Genomic DNA, 26,879 nt, shown 5'->3' with positions numbered 1-26,879 from the left:
GCCAGATAGGGAGTACTATAACTTAAAAGAATGAAATACTCACTTTGCTGTGAACGATTGCCGGTAATTGGCATTCATCGCCTACAAGAATTGCGTGCTTCAGACCAGGAAGATGAAGTGGAATTACTGATTCACATTCCCTCAACTGGGCAGCTTCATCAATGACCAGTACGTTGAACGGCTCCATCTCGATTGAGTGTATCTTATACGAACTAGAAGTAGTGCAGAAAACCAAGGTCGATGTCTTTAAACACAAAACCCTTATCAAGTATTTATTTGATGAACGTGGAAGACCAAGTCGTCCCAAAGAATGTAGAAGAGTTTTCAGAATAGAGACGCACTGGCTTCTCAAGCATGCCAAGGAAGATGTATCTGCAAATGACTCAGGGGAAACATCAGAGATTACTGGTTGTGAAAAAACACTGTTCAATTCTTCAGATCCCATATCCACCTGAAATAACATTCCATTTAGAGAATCCAGTAGGCATATCAGGGAAATGATATCTTGGAAATTTCTTTCTTGAATGAAATGCCTGGGTAAATGAGTACACAGTATAAGCATGCACCTTCTGAGGGGAGATACTGTACCCTCAAAGCACGATTTAATAAACTCGGCAAAGGTTTTAGGTTGTGGACTTTCTTCCAAAGTTTCACCTTTATCCCTCAACTCTCTCATTTTTATCAATTCATTTTCCACATAGATTTTATAATCAGAAACACAATCCTCAAGAAAATGAATTGTTGAAAGAATGCAGTGTCTCCAACCTTTCAACCCCAAACACTCATAAAGCTTGTCAACACGATAGTCTAGATACATATCCTCAGTGCCTACATCCAGCTTCAATCTATCGTTGTTTCCAAATAGGAGCACATCCCCCACTGGACATAACAAATTTTCCTTCAAAGGTTCATCTTTAAAAGACTCGTATACCAACTTAACCACACGAGAGGCGACTTGTGTTATTGCCACATTTGTAGGTGCACAAATAAGTGTTCTACAGTTCTTTTTCAAGAGCATAAAAAGCAATATACTAATAGTACTTGTCTTTCCAGTACCAGGAGGACCCCATATGAGATCAACATGCGATATTTGGTCACATTTCACCCTTTCAAGGCAAGTTAATACTGCATTACCTTGTGATTCATTCAGTTTGGAGAACATGCTAGTTCCGACTCTTTCAGTGGAACCAATATTATCAGCATGCGGAGAGCAGAGACAATGTTTGTTCTCAGCCTATTCAAAGATCAATCAAAACCATTTAAAACTAAAAGCAAAACTACCAAAAAGCAAGAAGTAAGCATCAACATTGTAGGTTGAGAATGACAGAACCTTGAGTGAAACAATTATCACCAGAATGTAAAAATGGAATGAGCTGAAGTAAAAATCAAAGTGAGAATGCCACTTACCTCACCATTTGTGTACAAAACCATGTCAATAACCTCCATGTTTTTCCTCATTCGCAACGCATTCCAAATCCTTTTATGCGTTGTAATGTTTTGTAAGAACACAATGTGGAATCCTTCAAATTTTTCAAGATTGGCAGTGAGATCAATCGGCATTTTCACTTTGAAATTTGTGGAGATATTGGTATCATCCTCCTCATCATCCATGATACTAACTACTGAAGCAAGTGTCCAGTTCCACCCAGCTCGATTTAAATCAGAAACCTCCATTGGCCTATTATCTGAGATTAAAACCATGTCTCCTGGCAAGGTTTTGTATGGCTCTCCGTCATCACGCACTCTATTCTTCCAAGAGTCCACATTAACATTAAATAGAGTTTCCCCATGTTTCTTAACCTCACCAAGGGCAATCACTTCAGCATACGGCGCTTTGCCCATTACTTCCATAGATTCTGCAAGCTGAGCACGTGTTTCTTCCAATAAAGGATAGATGAAAGAGCCTAGATAATGCTCCGCTGAAGTGAATGTGTCTGGAATCATCTCGACCTTTTGAAAGAAAAAAAACAAGTTCGTGATGAGTATGAGTATCCAAATATTCAATGGTAACACAGTTCTAGAATGAATGCAGTAACAATAGTAGCAATTGAAAAGGACAACCCCGGCCAGATGATTTGGTGTTACAAGTTTGGCCTCACAGATTAAAAGCGGCCTATTGCCCATTTCGGCGATCAGTTTTGACAATCTAAACTGATTTACTTTTAGATAATGGCTGTTGATAACTCAAAAATAGTTGCAATTGAAAAATACAAAGCATTAAACAGAAACTGAAACGGGCTTATGGGCATAAGCATCCATAACCACCCCATCAACTGCACTTTGCATCGTTTAGAAGTCGAAGAGATACCTGGTATTTGAACAGATCCTCGTTAAAAATGTGTTCCAGAGTCCACGAAAACACAATGTCAATGAAGTCATCTTTAGGCCAAGCAGAGGAAACCCTCTCCATTTCTTCGCCAAAAAGCTCCGAGTACAGAGAATGAAGTAGAAAATGCAATATATTTTACTCCAGAACCCTCCCTAGTCTCACTTGAAAGGATCACAAACAAACAAACAGCAAAAAGAAACCCCAAAATTCAACAACTAAAGCCATACGTGCATGTCTTTATGGGTCGGGTATATACATAGAGATAAACTAGGCTTTCTTTGCAGCTTCAGTAAGAAAACGCAATATAATGATCAAAGAAAATGGAAAAGGTGATGAATATGTGTAAAGGATTTTCTTGAAAATGGACAAAATCGTTTCTATTTCCTGCTGGGAAAACCGTTCTCCACATAATAACGTCGATCACACTTTTCCATTCACTTATTCCGTGGAAATGAAAGCCAAAGCCGAATATCCATTGACGCAAAAAGACTTTTTCTTTTATTTTTTTGTTTATTGGTTTGGGCTGCAAGTCTGCTACAGTCTTCAAGCTTTCAGTCTACTCTTTTTCTATTGCTATCACTCTATCAGTCTATCACCCTATCACCGGACGATAGTACAACTTTTTCTTTCAAATATCTTTCCTTTCAACTTTAATTATGAATGTATTTCTTCGCACTAAGGTAATCTTCAGTTCGTTACTGCATTTTGTGATTATACTATACCAATTACCAAGTATAAATAATAAACGTATAATTTAGCTATAAATTTAAATTTTTAATTGAAAAGAAGTATGTCCTTCGATACTTTGAATGTTATATCGCAAATTAAGGGTGGAAATAAGCTGAGCCGAGCTTTAGAAAATTAGGCCTGGGCCTGTTACGAAAATCTAAAGCCTAGGCCTGGGCCTGAGCCTGTATGTAGGCTTTTTGTTAGGCTCAAGCCTGATCCTACAATTAGCCTGGCCTGACCAAAAGTCTTTTTAAAAGTCTGTTTAATATTTAGGCCATTAAAAAGACTTCAAAGTAAATCCTATTTGAGCCTATTTAAATCCTACATGTTAAAACTTTAATAAGTATATCTAAATAATTTAAGAAATATACCTATTACAAAACTAATACATAATTACATAAGTATATCCACACAATGCAAATATATTAGCATTAAATATAAAATAAAATTAAACAAATCACAGCTACAACATGCTCGTTAACATGTTTAGAAATAAATTCAATTGTATTATTGTTTGTTATCCTATATGATCTCACAAATAATTAACAGTCAACTCACATAATTAAGTTGTGACATTTTATGAAATATTATGACAATAAGAACAGTTAATAAAAAAAATTAAACAATAAAAACACTTACATCAGAATTAACAACAATATTTATAGTTGAATCATAATCTAGAATGGAATTTTGGAGGTGGATAGTTAGATTTTGGTTCAGTTGAGTCACCGATCTAGCCTCTGTGATTAATGTTCAGTTGAGTCACCATGATTTACAACCTCCCACCGCTCTGTCGGGCCGGGGTGTGGGGGGCCCTTAAGGTTCTAAAAGCACTAAACAACATGTACTCCCTTGACCAAAATTAAACAAAGAACAAAATTCTAAAAGCACTAAACAACATGTACTCCCTTGACCGAAATTAAACAAAGATGATAATCAATATTTACAAGTAGAACAAAATTCTAAAAGCACTAAACAACATGTACTCCCTTGACCGAAATTAAACAAAGATGATAATCAATATTTACAAGTGGCATGTTGTAGAGAATCGCGTCTGTGCGATAGGTGGTGGCCGGTCGCCTAGAATTTCGGCGGAATCATCGTTCTAGGCTACCGACTAGGTCACGACGGCTAGGTGGGCGTTTAGACTACCGGTTAGTTATTTTTTTCGTATTTTTTTAAATGAGTTATTTCGCTCAAATGGATGCCGTTTTTAATGAAAAATAACCCTAAATAGTTCAAATTGGTTGCAAACTCAAAAAAAATGTAATAAAAAAATCAAAATCAGGTACTCTAATATTAATACTTTGTGAGTTGTGACTTTGTGTTGTGTTTTGATTCTTTAAATTTATACAACTTATAAATTTTAGATGTTTTTTTAAGTTAATATTTAATATTTTAGTACTTACTATTAAAGTATTACACAATTTATAATTACAAAGTCTTAAATAAATGTTTTTTAAAAAATGGACATTAGGCGCCCGAGAAACGCCTAGCAATTTTTGCAACCTTGATGACGACAAAATAAAATCCGTCACTTTAATTTCGCCACGTGAAGAAACATACCAATACCCCTTTTTAATTAGGAAATGAAATTTTGAATTGAAGAGATAATCAAAACCTATAGTTATGTATTAAAAAGTTGTCAACCAAACAACTATGATTTTGATTTCATTCATAGTGTATAAACCCATGAACCAAACACAGGGAAAGGAAAATATAAATATTATCCAAAATGGTATTAGTACTACTAATAACAACCATAGACAATTAGAAAACATATTAAAATCGAAAAGATAATAACGGTCATAAATGAGTTATAATCTAAAATTGGGTCAAGGTCAATAAAATAGATTATAATTTACATGAGTGAAATCACATTAAAAGACTAAATTCAATTAGTTGGCTAGCCTAATCCAATTTAACAACTTCTGCTCCCTTTTCCTCCTCGTCAACACAACTGTAAAATTAACACAAGATCATCTGTTCCAACATAGCCAAAAAAAAAAAAAAAAAAAAAAAAAAAAAAAAAAAAAAACCCTAAACTTTCAGGCACTGAAATTAGCAGTTCATTAACTAACTAACCTCGTATAATTGAGTTTCCTTCCCAAACAAGTAATTAACCACGGCAGTCATGAATTGTATGCATTCATTCAAGTCCTTTGAACAAAACAAAGCAAAAAAATCTCAGCATTACTATTAACGAATGCTACCACAGACACAAATCTACAAAAGGGCTTTCATTCTCTAACAATTAAAGAAAAGGTTTGATGTACTAAAAAAAAAAAAAGAGTTAATTCCAGCATTGGTCCTCTGACTATCGTGATTTTCCACAATTGGTCCTCGACTTTTAATTTGAACAATTTAGACACTTGACTATCAAAATGTTTCCAATATTAGTCCTTCCGTTACAAGATGGTTAAGTGGACATCCAATTGAGGGGTAAAAGAGCCTTTTTAACATGCTTTGCGTATAATACATATCGTTCTCCTCTCTATACGCGATAAAAATCAAAATCCCAGCAAATTTCTAGAGAAAAATACTGTGCAGTCAGAAAACGCCGCACCGCCTCCGTCATCTCATGTTGTTTCTCTTCTTCAATCCTGACTAAACTGAGACAATGACTCCGTGGAAAAGCCATAAAGAGATTGAAGGGTTTCCAGAACCTTAAGGCCTACAGAGAAAACTTCATTGCGCCAGTAATTCCTGGCAGCAATTATGAAATGTCTAACATCAATTGAGACCATATTTTTACTCTGCCTCAAGAAACTTTGATGTACCTCTTTAACCCATTCAGCATCAGGATTTGACAGAAGATAGCTCACTTTTGTATCAGCAAACTGTCGCCGCACACCAAAATAGTTCAAGCAGAACTCCCCATAGTCTTTATATTTACCAAAATCCTGCACCTCAAGACACTTTAGTGACTCAAAAACGTCTAATATATTTCTCTTCCATAGATTCCAAAAATGACAGAGGGTTCCAACAGAGATTTGGTCACAGAACAATGTGTCATCTGGGTACTTCAGGTCAACTGGAAACTTATCTTCCCATGAGTACTTTGAGACATCAATTTGAGTGTGAACATCAATAATTTTTCTTAAACACAAAATTTCACCTCTGAGACTCCCACATTTATGTGTAGCACTTAGAGCACGTCTCAATTCACACAAACTACTTGGATCATGTGATAAGACCTTTGCCTCTGTAGTCTGTACAAACAGATTCATAGAAGGCATCAGATTCATTACTTGCAAACGAAATCGCCTTCTTCAAGAGTTTATCTTTAGATTCAAATGACTTCAGGGGCCAGGCTTCCCAGCATCCACGCACCCACAAAGAGTTGGCAGCTTCAGCATAATTCCCATACTCTTCCTCTAACCATAACAATTCATCCAAACAACCCCAAGGCTTCAAGAAATTACGCATATGGTCCAACGTCTTAAAAGCTTTAACAAACTTCATCATTGATTTCTTATCATTACACTTAACGAAATCAGATGCACATCTTTCTAGAAATTCCTGCTCAATTCCATCTATTTCTTTTCTTCGTTCTTGGGCATTTTGTTTCCAGTATTCTAGATATTGCAATCCCATATCATAAAGGTGTCGTCCCTTGCTGCAAACAGACAAACACTCTGGAGCTTCGCTACCAAAGATAGTTACAATAGCATTTTCATCACTTCCAGGCTTAAGTAATACAGGAGCTTCGCCATATATATGACTGATCTCTGGTGCCAAAGCATCAATAGATAGAGGGAAATAGTGATAAAGAATATCAATTACACTCTGTGCAAGTCTTAGGACACCGGCATGGGTACGAAAGTTTTGAAGTAAAAGAGAGACCCCCGCAAGATGACCTTTATCTTTTCGTGTAGGAGGTCCATCACCTTTTAGTTTCATGACAAACTCCTCGTAGAATAAAGTCCGCACATCTTCAAACCTAAAATCTATCCCTCTAGCAATTGTTTGTGCTGTGTCACCAGCAAATACAAAGCCTTCATCGACATTATTGCAAATATACTTGAACAGTGAAATCTGCCTCATTGTAAGGTCTTGAACTTCATCAATATATACAAAATCCATTTTGTCACCATTCAAGTTCTCACTCTTTAACCGACGATGAAGATCATTCACTAAATCAGCTAAATCAAATTCTCCTCGCTTCATCTTCAGTTTTTCATAATCAAGAAAAATATCATAAATTACCCATCTCTTCTTCTCATTCACAGTGGACACCCTGTTCCCAGACATTGAAATATACCACTCACAGGTGAGTTTTGCATCATCAGTCTCACACACACGCAAACCTCCTTTTATATGTGAAATAATCTCAGTAAACACCTTTGATGGATCAAGATTCTTGGTCAATTGGGAGTTCAAATGAGGCCAATACAAGCAACAAAAGCGGTCAAAGTTAACCTCTTTCCCTCGTATGAAAGTTTCTAAACTGACTGATCTTGACATACGGTTCAGAGAAAGTTTGGTTGTATCATGGAAACGGCGAAAGTATGAAGACCCCAGTGTTCCATCAAGCATCATCAGAAACTTGTGAAATGTGATTACCAGAGGATACTTACTGTCTGGAATGCCAACAAAAGAATTTGGAATGTCTTTAAAATGTGAAAATCCATCCAAATCATCCATATCCATCACACTGTTCCCAGCAGAGAATTTGCCCCGTCAGCAAAGCTGCAGGCACAATAAATTGACTATTAATGCAAATGATTCTATCATACTTGATGACTATTAATGCACTTCTGTTCCAAACAAGCTGTAAATAGAAGATAGAATCTGAAAGAAAATAAATTAGATTGTTTGGGCTCACCATTTCAGATTAGAAACTTGTTGCTTGACTGCAAAGCATAGTTTTGGACTAACTGTGACAAACGCTAAGCCTCTTTCTGGAGCTACAACAAACTGTGAAAATAAGGATTTGGAAAAAAGTAGTTAGAGCATAACATGAGAACTCTAACAAATTGCAATATCATCCCAGCTGTGCTTACAAAATATGCCAATAAATTCAATACAAAACAGCTGGTAAAACATTTCACTTTAACAAGTGAGCTATCAAAAGGAAGCTTTTAGACACCGATAAGCCAAAAACAAAATAAATAGAAAAACACAGACTTACATTTGTACAGGTTCTGCACAATCTTAATTATTACTAAAGCCACCTCAACCATATTCCTTTTGCTTTGCCCAAAATAATCTGATTCTTCTCTTCCACCGGGGACACTAATAAATGAATATGGACCAAACATGTTTCCTTGAAGATACTGTCTCTCATACGCTTTACTTCTTACATTTGGAGCATCTAGGACTTGCATATGATAGAAACTTAGCCTTTCAAATAAGCTTCTTCCAAAACCAGCTTTAGAACACACATATTACCATGTTTCTTCCAAACGTCCACCTTAACACTATACAGAGGTTCCCCATGATTCTTCACCCCATCAAGGGCGATCACTTCAGCATATGGCGCTCTGTCCATTACTTCCATAGATGCTGCAAGCTGAGCACGAGTTTCTTCCAATAAAGGAAATAAAAAAGAACATAGATAATGGTCCACTGAATTGAATGTTTCCGGAATCTTCTCCACCTAAGAAGAGCAAAAGAAAAACAAGTTCGCGATAATCCAAATATCCAATGGTAGCACATTGCAAGAATGAATAGTCGTTTAGGAAGAGAAGATGGAGATACCTGGTCTTTGAACAGATTCTTGTTTAAAATGTGTTCGAGAGTCCACGAAATAACTATATATCAGTGAAGTCATCTTTGGGCCAAGCTTTCCTCTTTGCAGAAGAAACCCACTCCATTTCTTTGACAAAAGCACTGAGCTGGGTACAGAGAATCACGGGATGAATGAAGTAGAGAATGCCCGGAAGATAGTTATTTTGCTTCAGATATTCTTTCTTCCCTAGCTAGTCTCACTTGAAAGGATCACAAACAAATTAAACAGCAAAAAGGATCAAAAGAGTGTTAAAACTAAAGCTGTACTGCATGCATGAAAGGTGGTGTATTTTATGGGTAGTTTTGTATGTATATATACACAGATCGAGATACACCCACATAGAAATCACTGGGAGTTTCTTTGCAACGTAAAACGAACAAAGATGATCAAAGATTCAAAGACACGAAACCTTACTTGGAAAATGGTACGGAGTAGAAGATTGGGGAGATGAAAAGGTGACGAATAAAAACGATTATTATATTCATTTTTCTGCTGAGAAAACCCGTCTTTCACATAGCTCGACACTTCTACGTACATTATAATGTCCACCACAATTATTCACTTGTTCCTTGGAAATGAAATTGGAAGCTGAATGTCCATTGAAGCCCGGAGACTTTTTTTTTTTTTTTTTTTTTTTTTTTAACAAAATGAGTAATATGATAAATTTTACCTTAGGAGTTGAAGTACCCATGCAGACTGTTTTTTTAAGAGGTAGGTAATTTAAGGGATAATTTATTTTTAGACTTTTTTTTTAGAACACTTCTTTTAGTTCTAGTATTATTGTAACATGATTTTTTGTCAATAAAATTGTTGAAATGTCGTTAAATACATTGATATTTTGATCTTTTTTATAAAAGTGGGTTGAACCTTTTTTTTTTTTTTTTTTTTTGAAAAATGTCATAATTGAAGGCTAAAATGGCCATTGTATTTTACAGAGTTTAAACTATTTTGTTGATGGAGAATAAAAAATTATTATGCAACAATAATACTAGGACAAAATATGAATGTTCTTAAAAAAAAAAGACTAAAAGTGATTTAACACTTATAAATCTATGACAAAAAATAGAATTTATATTTTTTTTAATACTTAGAGCATCCTCATTTCTTATATTTTTTTTTTTGTTTTGTTTTGTTTTGTTTTTTGTTTTTGCATGTATGACTTTGAAAGATAAAGGAAAAATGACTAAAATATGAACAAATAACTATGTATTTTTAAAATTATGACGCGGTTGAAAGTTGGACAAAAATATGAGAAAGACATTTGCGAGATGCGTTTAATGTCATAATTGGTCAAACACAAACGCAAAATTGGCTCATCATTGCAATATAATCTCAGTTCTAGAAAAGCTACTTTCTGCTGCATACTTGCTTATCTCATTTTGTCTCATCTTTAATCACTCCCCCTAAGGCAAGCTGGTGCTGTTGCTCCTTCTGAATTAATTATATTTCATGGTCAAAACAGTGGTTTTCCCAGTCCTTTTCCTCATCAGTCACTTCAAAAGGGATATCAATTTCTTCACCATGGTTATCAGAGAGCAAATGGTTGACAATGCCAGATGATAAGGCGTAAATCTTCATCAAAAGTAAGCTTTCGCTCACTCTAGAATTTTCACCATAACTACTACCTTCCACCACAATGTCATTTGAGTTATCAGCCAATCTCTCACCACGATTCTTGAACCTTACCAGATCATAAGAACCTGGCCAGACTTTTGGAACTTCCAAGACCCTATACAAAAAATAGAAGCAATTTAGTATGTAAGACTTTGCGAGAGAGCATTATCATTATAACTATAATAGGATCTGTAGGAAAAAACATACCCATCAGAGCATTTCTATTTACACAAATCAATAAAATACATAGTGAATATGCTATCAAGGCGTCTCACTAATTTCCCAACCTCATCAAGAGGCAATAAATCCCAGGCCCTCAACACTTGTGTGTTGTTCAAATCCTTCTGAATGTCAATGGTGCAGATATTAATGTAGTACCCTTCAACCTTAAATTGTTTCACACACTTTTTCTCTTTGGTCTCCATCCACTAGCAAGCTTACGTAAATGATTAAGCACTGCCATTCTCAAGCGGGATGACACAATGTTTTTAAATGATTTTTTGAAATTGTCACTCAATAGAACCTAACAACATATTAAAGGAAAGCAAAACCTCAAAGAAACAAGTCATATTACTAAAACTTAAAAGAATGGAGTACTCGTTGCGGGTAATTGGCATTCATCACCTACAAGAATTGCTCCGTCTTGAGTTCCGAGGCCACCACCAGCGCCACCGCCCAACGCCCACAACTGACGACGGAGTCTGCCTGACTGCCTCGCTGCCAGGTTCAACTCCGATCCCATGTTTAATACTTCAATTTGATTTATTTTGCCCTAATGTGATTGATTTTGTGATTTTGCCCTAAATCCTAATTTGTTAAATCCTAAATTCTTAATCTGCCAATGTTTGGGTTCCATTGGATAAATCCATTTATGATTCATTAGTGTTTTTTTTTCTGACCTGTAGACAATAGATTCAGCAAACAAAGAAGCCTGCAAGTTTTGCCCTAATGTGATTGATTTTGTGATTTTGCCCTAATTTGATTGATTTTGCCCTAAATCCTAATTTGTTAAATCCTAAATTTCTAATCTGCCCATGTTTGGGTTTCATTGGAAAAATCCATTTATGATTCATTAGTGGTTTTTTTTTTTTTTTTTTTCTTGAACTCATTCAGTAGACTTTCAAGATTCAGTCGTTTTAAGTAAAAACATCATTTTCTTGAACCCATTTATGGTATTGGCACAGGGATCCTAATAGTTGTTACTCAGTCAAAGACGGCTATAGACGCATAGTTGGAGACTAATAATGGGGTTTTTGATGGATGGTTAGCCTTATGGAAAACACCACCCAAAAGAAAAACATTTCTATGGAGAGCTCTAAGTGATATTCTCCCCACTAAGAGCAATTTGATTATAAAGATAATAGAGGTGGACCCGATGTGTGCCATGTATGGGATTGCTCATGAAAATATTTTGCATTCATTAGTATCGTGTGATTATGCAAGATCCATTTGGAGCCAATCTAGCCTCCCACTTCCCAACATTGTGACAAATATTTTCCATGAATGGTTTAGTGCACTCTTAAATATTCTAGACACTAATGGAATATTGTATGCAGCTTCTATTAATAGAATTATTTTATATCATATATGGAGAGCAAGAAACAAAGTTGTTTGGGATGCCTGTCTACCGTTGCCAAAGAAGGTGCTTGTGGCAGCTATGGCCACTATGCAAGCGTGGAACACGCTCCACCACCGAACGCCCACACCAGCCGCAAGGGACCACCACACGGCCGATGGAGCTGGTCACGCCGCACAGCAGGTTGGCCTCTAGCCGGTGATCTCCGTTGTGGCCGAAAACATGCATCAACCGCCGCTGCCACGGTCCGACCACCCCGGAAACACCAAGACCCAGGAGATGCTACATGGATGCAAGCTATCACCAGGATACCAGCTCAGCAGCGGTGGGGCCGGTACTACTAGATGCCGACAATCACTATATCTCGGCTTTCAGCGCCCCACTACTGAATTGTTTTTCCTCAGTCATGGCTGAGGCATATGCATGTAAAGAGGTTTTATCATGGTTAAGAGGACGTGGCGAAGATTCAATACGACTACATACTGACTGCCAAACGCTATAACGCTATCTATGCGCACCGAATACCCCGTCCAGGTCATATGTTGGATATGCTATTGATAGTTGCAGGAATTTTATGTCTACTTTAAGTTTTTGCTCAGTCAATTTTGTTCCTAGACTACAGAATTTATTAACACATACTTTAGTTACTTTAGCTTTAGATTCGACTCCAGCTATGTACTGGGACGATGTCCCACCAAACTCTATTTCAGTTTATCTATAAATACCCTTAAAACAAAAAAAGTAAAAACATCATTTTCTTGAACTCATTCAGTAGACTGAATCTTGTTTTAAGTAAAAACATCATTTTTTTGAACTCATTCAGTAGACTTTCAGGATTCAATTGTTTTAAGTAAAAACATCATTTTCTTGAAGATAATCTTCATGTTTTTCCTCATTTGCAAATGCTTTTATACGTTGTGATGTTTTCTAATAACACAATGTGGAATCCTTCATATTTCTCCAGAGTCCACCAAATAACTATATCAGTGAAGTCATCTTTGGGCCAAGCTTTCCTCTTCGCAGAAGAAACTGTTGAGATTAATAAGAACAAGAAACAATAATAATGGCAAAAAAGGGTAAAGAGGACAAGATTTACGTGGTTCGGCAAAGTGCCTACATCCACGGAAGTGAAACTATTCTTATATTCATAGTGATGGTGATAGTGGTGACACAATCCTTTAGGGATACAACCAATATATTTATAGGCATCCAATCCCTATACAATAGGTCTACCCGTTTCACTCCTACTCCTAGTATGAGACAAACACTTATTCCTAATCCATATATGAGACAAACTCAACAATCTCCACCTTGGCGAATATGTTCTTTAGGAGAAAAGATAACTCAACAATTCTCCACCTTGACGAATATGCTCTTTAGGAGAAAAGACTTATCTCACCATCTCCACCTTCACATATATGCCCTTTAGGAGAAAAGACTTCTCCACCTTCGCAAATATGTCCTTTAGGACAAAAAGATAACTCAACAAATCTCCACCTTAGCAAATATGTCCCTTAGGAGAAAAGACTTATCTCACCATCTCCACCTTCACAATTATGCCCCTTAGGAGAAAAAAACTTATCTCACATATACACATGGGTAGGAACAATCATTCTCATCCCAACTAGCCAGTCATATGCACCACGCAGCATCAAACGTTTTCCAGCATGTACACGAACCGCTTTGTCCCAAGCTATTCGCCCCCACAGCCGTCGACCTGTTATATCAGCCGCGACTCATGCTAACTGTCTCGTTTAGCTGACCTTCTGCATCCGGCTCATACCAGGTCCATATCCCCTCCTGGTATCCACGCTGCTCCAACACAACAGCGCCCCTGCAAAGTCTCACTAAACCCGTGTGCCTTGCCCAATGCTCCACTAACCAGTAATTTCCACTAGTCAGCAACACGCACCACGCAGCATCAAACGTTCCCAGTGCATGTTCACGAACCGCTTCATCCCGAAGCGTCCGCCCATACCAGCCGTGACTTATGCCATGGAAACGTATTCACCATGAATGGTGAACACGGGTCCAAACGGAGCTGATTTTACGTATAAAAAAAAAAATCGCTAATGTGGTGTTAACGGCGCGCGTTTGGTCAGATTATGAATTTTCTGTTATGAGATTATGAATGTACTGAAAATTCATAATCTCATAATAGAAAATTCATAATCGCATAAAAGAAAAACATTTATTAAATTATGAATTTTTTGTTATGAGATTATGAATTTACTGTAAATTCATAATCTCATAACAGAAAATTCATAATTTCATAACAGAAAATTCATAATTTATGAATGTTGAAGAAACTTGCGCTACAGAGGATCAGCCATGGTTTTGGACGGGAATATGTAGGCATGGTTCCAAAGTGAATGTGCAGGCATGGATTCATAATTTGTGAATGTCCGAAATCATTCTCACCTCAAATTAAAGTGAAACCGCGAAATGTGAAAATGAAAAAGAAAATTCAAGCGATTAATTAAGGAAAAAAAAAAAAAAAAAAAAAAGATAACAGTGCACTAACACCGTTGGGACGGTTCCATGGCATAACGATTGTGTATTTTATGGGTACGTAGTTTTGTATGTATATATACACAGATCGAGATACACCCACATAGAAATCACTGGGAGTTTCTTTGCAACGTAAAACGAACAAAGATGATCAAAGATTCAAAGACACGAAACCTTACTTGGAAAATGGTACGGAGTAGAAGGAGAGAGAAGATTGTGGAGATGAATAGGTGACGAATAAAAACGATTATTATATATATTCATTTTCTCTCTTTCACATAGCTCGAGACTACTACGTACATAATAATGTCCATCACAATTATTCATTCACTTGTCCCATGGAAATGAAAGCGGAAGCTGAATGTCCATTGAGGCACAGTTTTTTTACAAAAATGTGGAATATGAGAAATTTTACTTCAACAATTCATGCAGACTGTTTTTCTTTTTAGAGTTAATTTTATTTTTTGTCGATTTATAGATTTTAGTCTCTATTTTTTTTTTCATAACATCTCCTTTGGTCCTAGTATTATTGTAGCATTATTATTTTTTATCCTCTGTCTATAAAATTGTTAAAATGTTACGTTGTTAAATACACTAACATCTCGATCTTTTTTATATAAAGTGGATTGACTGATTATATTTTTATTTTTATTCTTATCCTTGAAAAAATGTCATAATTGAACTATTGAAGGTTTAAATGCCCTTATATTTTACATAATTAAATATCAATTTTATATCACAAATAACTTATAATTAAATTTACATTGAGACAGCCAAGCACCTTGTGCTTAGTGAGAAAGTATATTGAACAAATACTACCTTGTAATATAGTCGATAATACTTAAACAAATTACAATGAGAAATTAAGTGATTTAAAATGTCAATTTTATTTTCTTGAAAAAAAAAAAATACTTCAATTTATTTTTCACACTACACTAATAGTCATATAAGAGACAAGTATACAACTAATCCAGTAAAATTTCAGTTGAACCCTGTTTAAAAATAACTCTCTCAAATTGAATTCTCCAAATCATTTCTCAACCAACTCCACCAAAACTTTGCATTGCCAGGATATAACAGATGAACTCTGCTATTACAAATCAGTAATTTTTGTTTACCAGATAAGAGCAGTTCTACTACATATGATACCAGCTGCAGCTTCCCCTTCACCCCCAGGCTCCAACAAGGTAAAGATACTCATAACTCATACAGTAAATGATGCAGCTAATATGCGAAAAAGAGGAAACCCCAAGCACTCTCGCTATCTAAACGCAAAAAGAAGATGTACCGGTGGATTGTATATGACTCGCTTCCGTTTTCTTTTGTGTTCTCCCGTTTCTACTCATATTTTGAAGTATTTGTATCCGTCTTCAGGGTCTGTCATTCCATCTTCCCAATCACCCATGCGGCGACCACCAAATACTACCTGTTGAATGCCCAAGTATCTGCAGATAAAATTGCAAAAGATTGGTATGAACTATGGATGGATGTGTCTAAATGATATGAACTTCCCAAACATCTTGGGCAATAATTCCCCTCTTCTTGCGAGTTTCGTATCAATTTGGTATCAAAGCCTAGGATATCATTTCAAATTTGATTTTCCTAAGGTTTATATAACTAACAAATGGAATTCACAAATTCAGGGCTTACTCTGAGCTCAACGCAGTCAAGCAGTTGAGAAGCACATCAATAGAAAAGAAATCAGACGTGCCAAGATCTACCCTGTTATGTATGCACTGCATGAGCAAGCTTTACCAAATAAACCACAAAAAAAGGGGGGGGGGGGGGGGGGGGGGGGGGGGATCAAAAGAAGTCATACCAAACTCTACCCCAGTTGTCCTGGAACTCGACATCACTTATATCATGAAACGATGATGGCATCACCTTGGAACCCGCATCTTCATCGTAGAGAGGATTGTTGTCCATGGATGAGTTTGCCAACTGCATTCATTGAGTTATTGAACATAAAACATTTCCATTATTATTATCAAGGAGTACTTTTTTTACGGAGTCGCATTTTTCTTAAAGTTAAAAATATATTATTTCAAGAAGATTGGAGCATGGCCCTCAATAAATATAAATATTATAAGTTTCGAGGTGTGTTTGTAGCAAATATATCATGGCAATGCTCACGACAACTGTAACAAATACCACAACAGTAACATAATGTATTGAAACACTGACCTGCAAGTTAGATGAGTTGAAAGCACCTAAACGGCCCATGACATACCATGCCTGAACAACCTGCAATATGGCATCTCATTAATAGTTTTCGAAGAGCCAAAAGCTCCAAGCCTACTATGCGGCACATGATATCACATAAATCGAGAGTTAATAATTTCTTCTTGTGATGCAGGGGGCACCAAGGTGAAAGGAGAATGAATACAGTAGGGAGATGAAGAAGGGAGGAAACAATCAACTTACACTACCAATAAGTTCAACTTCCCGATCAGATGGTGCTCCATATAGTTCAAACCATATGTAGGAATCCAGCGGATTGAAACTGTCAAACCCAACACTATATGAGTAACATGTGACTAAAATACATCAAACAAAACAACAAACAAGTGTATTACACTTCAAGTTATTTTCAGTTTCCTTGCTGAGGTGGTCTAATTCCATCTAATATTTATTGACAATGTTCTTAACCCAACATAGTCATGGACTAAAACATTGAATCCGATCAATTAGTTAGTCTAACCCATATGTTTCTCTCTATTTTAGAAATGTGGGACTCTTAACAGACAACAACAATAGACGTTCAACGTCAAATGTGAATCATATAGGTAACAGATGTTAAAAGCAAGGTTGAAAAGATCGCTAGGCGCCTGGGGACCGCCTAGGGCGCCTAGGCCCGATTTTTGCAACACTGGTTAAAAGACAACAAAAGCAAAGGATTAATAAGAAAAAGAAAAGAGAAGCACTAGAGTGAGAATGACACAGAAGAAAAGTCGGAGAAAGATAAACAGAGAAGGCAACTAGTATACGATGGACAAGTTGATTACTCTCTAAAGCTGACTTTAAAAGCAAGGACAGATCCTGTTTTAGACTTGTGGAAATCTTGGCCCTTGGTTCGAACCCTTTCTTCAACCTATCAACAAAACAGATCAAAGTACTGAAGTGTGATATAAACATAATAGAAAGAAGTTCAGAAATACTATAAGAAGAAGAAGAATCATATCTAGATTAACTTTGCCATTTGGCAGGAGTCACAGACTACAACTTAACTGATTTAAACTATTTCGTTTCTCTGCTACAAAAGAATTTGGTTGCCAACCATATATCCATATGGAGGTGCTTTTGCCAAAAACTTCAGTTGGGGAATTGGGGCTATCCACACTCCAGAGGCATAGTTATTCAGACTTCTTAACAGTTAAAGTGATGTATGATCAAATGAACCAAGGGATCTATGGCTTTTCAAGAAAGCAAAAAGCAACCTCCACAAGGAAATGCTTACTTATAAATACACACAAGACATTTCTTCAAAGTGTTCCCTCCCTCTTGAAGGCATAAAATTTTCAAAAGCACACCCAATAATGTCTGCACCAATACTATTGAATATTCAAAAGCATTTGTTTTAAAGTGTTGTTTTTTGAATGCCAAAGAATTCTATATAGATATAATGTAGCATAAGGACCTACAAGAATCACGCTGCAGATATTATAAAAATGAACGAAAAAATTCCATCAAATTCCATAAGTTACCCTTTTCCTCATAAGCTCTGGGTTTCCTATACTATCCCCTAGAACAGCTCGGAGCTCAGTGTCATGCTGGCAGGCATCTTCCAGTACCCTGCTCAAAAAAACAAAGCAAGCAATGAATTCTACTTTCATTCCAGAAAAATTGCAACAATGAAAGAATATAATAAACAAAAAGAATATGTACTTGGCCCAAGCAGGATAGTTGTGAAGACGATCATATTCCCGTTTCCTCTTCTCCTCCCGGACCTTTAACAACCTCCTTCCTCTGGCTGTTGTCCCAGACCCTTTTGCAGCTTTCCCATTCAGACTCCTAGATATATCATTACCCGTCGACCTTGCAGTGGATCCAACACTTTCCTCTAACTCTCCATTATCCTTCAACTTTGAGGCTTGAACAAGCATATGCCCAGAATAACCCGAACAATTAATCACCAAACCGCAATTAAGGGAACACTCACTATTCTTTTGAGGCATTGCTAGGAAACGTGCAACTATCTGAGGGCACAAAGAAGTCTTCCATATGGTCAACTGAGAAGGCAGATAATGCCCACCAGCCGTATCTATTTTTCCCCTAGAAAAGCTACCCATCTGTATCTGCATAAATGATTCCAAATATACGCACATAAGCTCCAAGAATTCAACATTATTCGACTTCAAACTATAAACCTGCCCCCTATAATCAGAAACGCAGACGCATAACAATTAACAATTTATTTGCCACAGCATATGAATATTACTCCGTATTTCCGTAAAAACATGCTTGAAATTTTTCCTTTAAGCCTCGAGAAATCGAGAATTTCACGTTGAATGACACATACCAGTCTAAAACAACCAAGTAAGAACGAGAGGCATATGCAAGCGTATATGTGTGATGTTGTATATATACATATATGCAGCGAAAGAGAAGTACCATTGAAGGTGCAATAATGGCCGCCTATAAGCGGAAGCGTACGGGTGTAGTGGCAATAGAGCGGGAAACTGGGAACTGGTCGGACCGTCGGAGTCCTCAGTAGAGACGTAGAGTGTAGACGCCATTTTAGTTTAGATTATAGATAATTTAAATTTTAAGGATCCCCCCACAAGCTTTTATACTTCACAAATGCGCCCCCCAACTTTCCCGAAAATTATAAATGTCACCTGTTTATCCTTTGATTAGGGAAAGCCCGTTGGCCGGTACTCCCGAAATCCACCTTGTGATTCTAATCAACAAAAAATTACAAAGAAAAAGAAAATCAAAACAACATATCTCATGAGAAATCGCATTTAAAACCTTGTAGTTAACCAATCAAATGTCGAACCAATTTGACTGAAATTTATCCCGATCTGCTTATCCTTCTATTGGACCATGGACGGTTTTTGCTTTTTTTTTTTTTTTTAATCCTTGGAGCTACCATGACTTCAATTATTAACCAAACAGATTCCATCAATCTAACATTTTGTAAACCAAACGTCCCATTACAATTACTCAAAGTTGTGGCACAACTCCATGAATTCTTTAATCTATGATCTTATTAACAAAATTCAATAAACCTGATCAATGGGTACATTGTCTTGAACTCAAATTTCAAAAATATGAAAAGCTTCAAAGGACAACTATCCTTTCAGTTCAAAGTAATATTTCTAACCAAAATCTCTGAACTATTCCTCATATTCCCAGACAGGAGTTTGAATACAAGAAAGAGACATTATGAAGGCTTTCACCAAAGCAAAGTAATGGGAATACAAGGAATATAGGTTCATCTTCTATCTTAACAAAAGATCAAACTACCTAAACGATTTGCACAATTACCCAAAGAACTCGTGTGTCTCCAACAGCGATCTAAACTGGCCTCCATGTCAAATGCCTGCCTGTTGCATTCAAGATTATAGAAGCAGTTCGGATTCACTCAATTTGAATATTGAATGTGACTAAGCTTTTCGGTGTCTTCCATCTTCACAGTAGCCGGCTGAGTGACTTGATAAGCAATTTTAGATTCCGTCTGGTCGCTTCATCACCAGTGAATCCTAATATGTCGGAGCTTATACTCTGCACGGTTTGATTGACACTGAATAAGAAAGAACTAAGTGCTTGCATAATTATCCAAGAAAACTTGGCCAAGCAACACATACCTCAATGTTCTTCAAAGTGAAAACCAGTGTATATACAGACTTCCTTATTAGTTCTGTATTCTCAGGAGTCATTACAGATGAATGTACTCTTCTGCAGTTTCAATATGCAAAATACTGTAAGCCTAAATGTTCATATCCACATACTGTGTGTCCAATAATACATACTCTGTCGGGCCAGGGTGTGGGGGGCCCTTGGGGTTGGGGATTCAACATTTTGGGAAGAACATACAAGAAGACAATCCCAGGTTGTACAAGCTAAAGAATGCTGTGTATGCCAATGCAAGATAATAATAGATTTATCCTCAATTACGCATAACAATTCACATTGGACTAATATTTAAATTTATTTAAAAAAGAATGTTACTACAAAGGGGAATTTCAAAATTCAATTTGCAATAATTAATGGCTTCTAGAGTGATGTGTTAATTGTATTAATTGAAAGGAATTACTATGAATGTGAATACGCTTTACTGAAAATCAGTATTGATGAAAGTAAATGGCATGTTCACTTAGGGTCCGTTTGGAAAGCAGGAAAATGACTTCTGGAAAATGTTTTCTGGAAAATGAGTCATTTTCCGGAAAACATTTTCCTTTCCAGTGTTTGGTTGCATTATGGAAAACTGTTTTTCTGTGTTTGGTTCATTTTCTGGAAAATGAGTAGAATTGTATAATTAAACATTTTAATTATTTTATTTAGAATATTACAACATGTATAATAATATATAATATTAATTTTAAATATAATAAAAAATAGCTAAGTTTTTCAAAAAAAAAATTAATAATATATCAAAAATATTATGGTGATGGTGGTGGTGTAGTGGTAGTGGTGTTATTCTTTATATAATAATAATAATAATAATAATAATAATAATAATAATAATTGGTGGTGGTATGGCGGTGGTGGTGTGGTGGCGGTGGTGGTTGTGGTGGTATGGTCGTGGTGGTGGCGGCGGCGGTGGTGTGATGGTGGTGGCGTTGGTTGCGGTGGTATGGTGGTGGTAGCGGCAACGGTGGTTGCGGTAGTATGCTAGTGGTGGCGGCGACGGCGGTAGTGGTGTTGGTGTGATGGTGGTGGTAGTATGACGGTGGTGGCAGTGGTTGTGTGGTTGCGGTGGTGGTGGTGGTGGCGGCGACGGTGGTATGGTAGTGGTGGTGGCGGCAGTGGTTGCGGTGGTATGGTGGTGGTGGTGGTGGCGGCGGCGGCGGTGTGATAGCGGTGGTGTGGTGGTGGTGGCGGTGGTATGGTGGTGATGGCGGTGGCGATGGTATGGTGGTGATGGCGGTGGCAGTGGTATGGTGGTAGTGGTGGCGGCGATGGTGGTTGTGGTGGTGGTGGCGGTGGTAGCGGTGACGGTGGTTGCAGTGGTATGGTGGTGGTGGCGGCGACGGTGGTGTGAAGGTGGTGGTGTGGTGGCGGTGGTATGTGGTGGTGGTGGCGGCGGCGATGGTGGCGATGGTATGGTGGTGGTGGTGGTGGTGGTAGTGGTTGCGGTGTTGGTGGTGGTTGTGGTGGTGGTGTGATGGTGGCGGGGGTATAGTGGTGGTGGCGACGGCAATAGTGGTGGTGATGGTGGTATGGTGTTGATGATGTTGGTGGTGGTGTGATGTTGGTGTAAAAGTTGGAAAATGACTTCCCCCCAAAAAAAGGGGAAGTCATTTCCCTCCAAAACAAGCCTATTTTCCAAAGTCAACGGAAAATGATTTCCGTTGACTTGATTTTCCAGGCACATCCAAACACTGAAAACTTGGAAAATGATTTCCAGAACTCATTTTCCAGGTTTCCAAACACACCCTTAGTGTAAAAAAGAAACATAAAATGATTTATGTATAAAATGTTTTGCATTTACTATGTTCACTTAGTGCAATTCATGTAACCTCTTCCCCCATCCCAACTCGATCTACTCTCCCAGCAAGCTCTGCCAACTACTTTCAGTAGTGGTGGTCCACCCTATCAGCAACTGCTGGCATCAATGAGACCTAGGGGTGTTTGGCAAATAGTTGTTAGCTGATTGAGTTAGCTGATAGCTGATTGGGTTAGCTGGTTTGACCAGCTGATGGTATTAGTTGGTTGTAAAAGGTGTTTGGTAAAATTAGCCAAAATTGCCTAGTCAGCTGTCTTACCAAACAGGGCCTATTAACCTAAATTGCCATGAGAGGATAATATGTGATAGATTGAAGGTAGTACAGGGGGAGAGACCACTGGGCACTGGCAGTAGCTGGAAGTGGAGATGAAGTCACTGGAAGTTGACAATCAAGAGCTCAATTTCCAGAATTAAAGCAACAATCAATTTCTTGTTCTTAAATCTCTCCTTTTATTATTAAAAACTTGGTTCATTTTATTGATTTGAATAATATGCTTTAGGGGATTTTTTTTATTTAACCCAAGATATTTTACACGAATGGTGTTCATAGTAGATAAACTTTGAGTTTATGTTTTGATATTTTTTATGATGGGCATTTTGGTATTTTCATGAATTTTGCATTCGACTTTGGAAAACTGGAGATTGTTTACATTGAAAAAGTTTTTCCCCATAAGGCATTTTCCTTTTCCCCAGCTTTTTATTTTTTTTTTCTTTTTATTTTTTAATCGTAAAGTGAACAAGGCCTAAGGTATGTAACTGTTAAGTTTAGAAAATGCTAGGCTTCTAGCTATTCTCAGCTGTAAAATAGACTCACCAACAATTGATCATGTCTGGGTAAACTTAATTGTTACGGAGTATTTATTTTTTGGGTGCAAACTTTATAAACAAGTAAGCCTTCATTACAATCTGGAGCTCATATCATCATATGTGGGGCAACAAGTAAAAGGAGCTAAATTCATTCTAATTCAAGAAACTTTCTCCTAAGCAGCCATACTAATAGTTCTTGTTATTTTGCTTTTTAATGTTTCTTCCCAATTCCCATATCGCATTTTGATGTTGTACTTAAAAGTGGATGACTCTTTGTTTAAATTGGTAAAATGAACCTTGTCACTGATGACTGACCTTAAAAAGTGAAGGCAGTCATCAAACTTACATTACGAAAACAAAGGCAGGTCATCAAACTCCAAAGTCTTCCCAACTTAAACTTTTCAACTTCAAAAGGGAACACCTAAAATCCTAAATGAAGGTGAACTCTATAAATATTTGACAGTAGAAAGGTCTTGGTTTTTTTGTTAGAGATATTCTTTGTTTTATTGTTCCTAGAAAAGATGAAGAGCTAACTAATCCACCTTAGCAAAAATTATAAAGCTGAAACAACATTTTTAAAGACCTGCAACGCTCTTCAGTGAACAAACACACGGGGTGAAGGGGAATTTAACAATAAATGTAATTCAAAATTTACCTCAGATCTTCAGAAGCTTGTGTCAAGCTTTTTGTCAAACTCTCCACTTCGCTCAATAAGCCACTATTACGGACTTCAGTCAACAAAGGCTGAACATCTTCAGCCATGGCTTTGATCTGGGGCATTGCTACATGAGAATATATTAAATACTGTGTTCCAGCAAATACTTTATAATTTTTTCACAGACTGAAATAATATTGCAATAATATGCTATGTAATATTGTAATTCAATCATGTCAAATTGATGATTCACAGTTGTGAACACAGAACTGCAAGCACTTGATGCTGAGGGAGCACAATTAGGTTTAACAAATAAAAGCAAATGCAGTTGTACAAAAATGGACTGCTTTTCCAGGTTCATAACTTAATTGTTGAGTCAAATGTGATCCCAATTACAAAATTAATAGACAATGCTCAAACTGCAACAAATAAAAGAGCAATAACCTATATTTATTATCAAATCTTGGGAAAGTTGTGAATAGGGAATAAGCAAACTTGGACAACAATGAAATACATAGTTTTTACTAGATGACTCACAAACCAAACTTACTGCATATATATTGAAGTCACCCATAGCCTTGTAAATGGAAAACAACTCATTTCAACTTATATTTCATCAAATATGCAATCTTTATATGAAATTTTGTTTTTTACTCCTTTTTTTACCCATCACACTTCGTATTCTAATAGACATGCACAGAGTTCAAAGCCTCAAAATTGAGGAACTTTCCTGACTTGGTATCCTTTTTGCAAACACAACTCATTTCAAGTTAGCTTTGTGTTGTATTTAGATTTTTAATACCCTTGGAAGCCGTAGGCCAGAAAGTTGTTACAACATATTTCTTCAATCTTAGGAGAAACCTATGACCGCATAGGTTCCTTAAAAATTAAAGAGAAACTAAGTGACATGTAAGTTAACGGGAAAGAACGAAGTCTTTTCACAGTTAAACTGTAGAGTAATCACATAAATTACCAAACAACACTGTAATCAAGTGAACTTAAAGAAGAATGCACCTCATACCTGATTGAGTAAAGGACGAGCCTCCTCAATGGCATATACAACTTTTTCAGCCAAAGAAAAGGTATTTGTAACACCAATTTCTTCTACTTCACGGCCAATGCGGGTGAATATCCCAACCAATGCATCCAAACTTACCCCTGGATATCCCTTTATCTTTTGCCTGTCACATACAATTAAACCTTCTTTGAGACAATCTTGATCAAGAGGTCCTACTGAAGGAGTTGGAATTGGGTCTCTGGGAGTAATATCGATCATAGTTTCCATGAGAAGACCGGACTGGTTCACCTCTACCAATGAATTCCGAGGTATAATTATCTTGTCATCATCAACCTACAAAAGATGTTTTCGTTTCAACAGATAAATTTATTCACACCACACGTAGGTCAACAATAGAATAATTCAAAGTTTAGTAATTAGCACACCTCAGCCACGGCTTCAATATTTTTCAACGAGGGATTAACACGGATAACATTCCCAACATTCACCCCTCGGATCCTAACAGGTGTCCCTGTACAGATGCCTGAAGCCTGGTCAAACTCAAAAACAGCCAAATATTTCCTGAACTTTGATCGCAATTGAAACCCCCGCAACCAAGCCAAGCTAAGTGCCAACAACACCGCACCAGAAACAAGAAACAACCCTACCCCACCTTCCCAAATGCTCCTTCTCCCAAACCCAAAATCATTCAGTGGCCGTAGAGTCTGCCTCCAAATGTTCCTTGGCACATCCAAAACAACAGAAAATACATTTTTGCGCACAGAAGCCACCCCGGGCTGTTCTTGTTTCTGCTCCTGACTATGACCCGTATCTGCAGACATTGCTTTTACCCTAAAGACTCTACCACTGGGTCTTGCCGGAGTTCTTGAGCGTGGCAAGAAATCCACAAGACCGTTACGCCTATTCGGCACAATATTCAACATGGTATAATTTGTGGAAAGATTAACTAATGCATTCCCAGCCATTCTTCTCTTCGTATAAATCCTATATATTCTCTTTCACTCACTATTCATGTTACTGTTTATCTTCTCAGTGAAAATGGGAGCTGAAAAGCAATAGCAATTACAACATCATTAACACACTGCGATTATTTACCGAATCTGAAATAACAATTTGACATTTCGATGTGTGCGGAAAAAATAAAACAAGATATAAAGAAAACCAAAATCACTCGAATCAGTAAAAACTTAGAAGCGATGACAAGATCTTTACCAGCTAGGACGACGGGTATGTCAATTATCAACGTTGGCCGGCACCGGGTAGAGAGGTATACTGGAAATTAATGCATTCACCGAGAGAAGGAGAGAGAGATATGACGGGAAATACACTCTACTCTACCATGTAGAGTACGGTATATTATTTTTGTATAGTACGTCACTTGCGTATTTTACCTTTTACAGTTTACCTCTCTATTTTTTTTTATTTTTTTTAGTTAATTCAATTTTTTGTCATAGAGTTATAAGTGAGATACTTTTAGTCCTGTTTGATAAATGGCGGTTAGCTGTTAGCTGTTAACTGATTGTATTAATTAAGTAATTAATTAGTTGATAACATTAGCTGATTGTATAAAAGTGTTTAGTAAATTAGTTGTTAGCTAATAGCTGTTTGGTATAATTTCTTTTATCAAAAAACTAATTGAAAAAGTTACTTTAAGTAGCTTTTTGAATTTTAGCATTTTGAAGTAAAAAAAAAAAAAAAAAAAAAACTAATTAACCAAACACTTATATTGATTTTTAAATCAAGTCAAACAACTAATAATGATCAAATAAGCCAAACTTGACCTATAGGCTAACTATTTTACCAAACGGTGCCTTATACTTTTTCTTAAACATTCATTGTTGAGATTAGTATTAGAGTTCTACCACATGTATTCCCAAATTTTACTTCCTCAGATTTACTCCTTATCTCAATTTTACTCCATATGTAGCATACACTGATTGGCTATTTTCTTTATATAGAGCCCTGTAAATGTGTCAACATCAAAATTTTTAAGTGTGGAGTAAAAGTTGGGAATATGATAATGGGGTACATATAGTGTGATGACATTTCAGTTTATTCAGTATTAAGTGTTAATTCATTTATTAGTCATATATTTATTGATAGTGTTAATTGCCGCGTAAGCAGAAATAAATAAACACAAGACCAATTAAAGCAATTAAATGTCTTTTATTGATCAAGGTGAAGGCCCTAAGTACAATCTAAATGGCTGTTCTGAGTACCGACTGACTGCGGTC

The 26,879-nt window shown here is 36.8% G+C and overlaps 3 protein-coding genes across 7 annotated transcripts in view; all 3 read right to left on the bottom strand.

Annotated features, from left to right (window-relative positions):
* The window catches only part of LOC109161799, a 37,025-nt gene extending 28,571 nt beyond the window's left edge, over nt 1-8,454 (bottom strand). For 2 of the 4 annotated variants that reach the window (XM_019310311.1, XM_019310310.1), the window contains exons 1-2: nt 1,408-1,959; nt 44-1,234 (exon numbers count right to left, since the gene is read on the bottom strand). In XM_019310311.1, the coding sequence (XP_019165856.1) occupies nt 44-1,234; nt 1,408-1,944 (1,728 nt within the window). In that variant the 5' untranslated portion in view covers nt 1,945-1,959. The other 2 variants (XM_019310312.1, XM_019310313.1) reach the window with 2 other exon arrangements.
* Nucleotides 8,455-15,526: 7,072 nt separating this feature from the next.
* LOC109161800 lies at nt 15,527-19,238 on the bottom strand. Of its 2 annotated transcripts, XM_019310314.1 has the most exons (9): nt 19,105-19,238; nt 18,379-18,788; nt 18,198-18,285; nt 17,499-17,584; nt 16,918-16,996; nt 16,678-16,737; nt 16,313-16,434; nt 16,144-16,215; nt 15,527-15,938 (listed from the first exon to the last, which is right to left on the bottom strand). In XM_019310314.1, the coding sequence occupies exons 1-9, from the start codon at nt 19,105-19,107 to the stop codon at nt 15,836-15,838; spliced, it is 1,023 nt and encodes a 340-aa protein (XP_019165859.1). In that variant the 5' UTR covers nt 19,108-19,238; the 3' UTR covers nt 15,527-15,835. The 2 variants fall into 2 exon arrangements, with proteins under 2 accessions (XP_019165859.1, XP_019165860.1); XM_019310315.1 differs by lacking the exon at nt 15,527-15,938 and having other exon boundaries at nt 16,141-16,229.
* Nucleotides 19,239-19,681: 443 nt separating this feature from the next.
* On the bottom strand, nt 19,682-25,978 carry LOC109162058 (protein TRIGALACTOSYLDIACYLGLYCEROL 2, chloroplastic). The gene is made up of 6 exons (XM_019310707.1): nt 25,858-25,978; nt 25,071-25,690; nt 24,649-24,978; nt 23,628-23,743; nt 20,304-20,394; nt 19,682-20,220 (listed from the first exon to the last, which is right to left on the bottom strand). The coding sequence occupies exons 2-6, from the start codon at nt 25,608-25,610 to the stop codon at nt 20,128-20,130; spliced, it is 1,170 nt and encodes a 389-aa protein (XP_019166252.1). The 5' UTR covers nt 25,611-25,690; nt 25,858-25,978; the 3' UTR covers nt 19,682-20,127.
* Between the last annotated feature and the right edge of the window lie 901 nt (nt 25,979-26,879).

The sequence above is a fragment of the Ipomoea nil genome, unplaced genomic scaffold, assembly GCF_001879475.1.
Source record: "Ipomoea nil cultivar Tokyo-kokei standard unplaced genomic scaffold, Asagao_1.1 scaffold2926, whole genome shotgun sequence".
In the NCBI taxonomy this organism is placed as follows: Eukaryota; Viridiplantae; Streptophyta; class Magnoliopsida; order Solanales; family Convolvulaceae; genus Ipomoea; species Ipomoea nil.
This window is presented reverse-complemented; position numbering and strand designations above follow the sequence as displayed.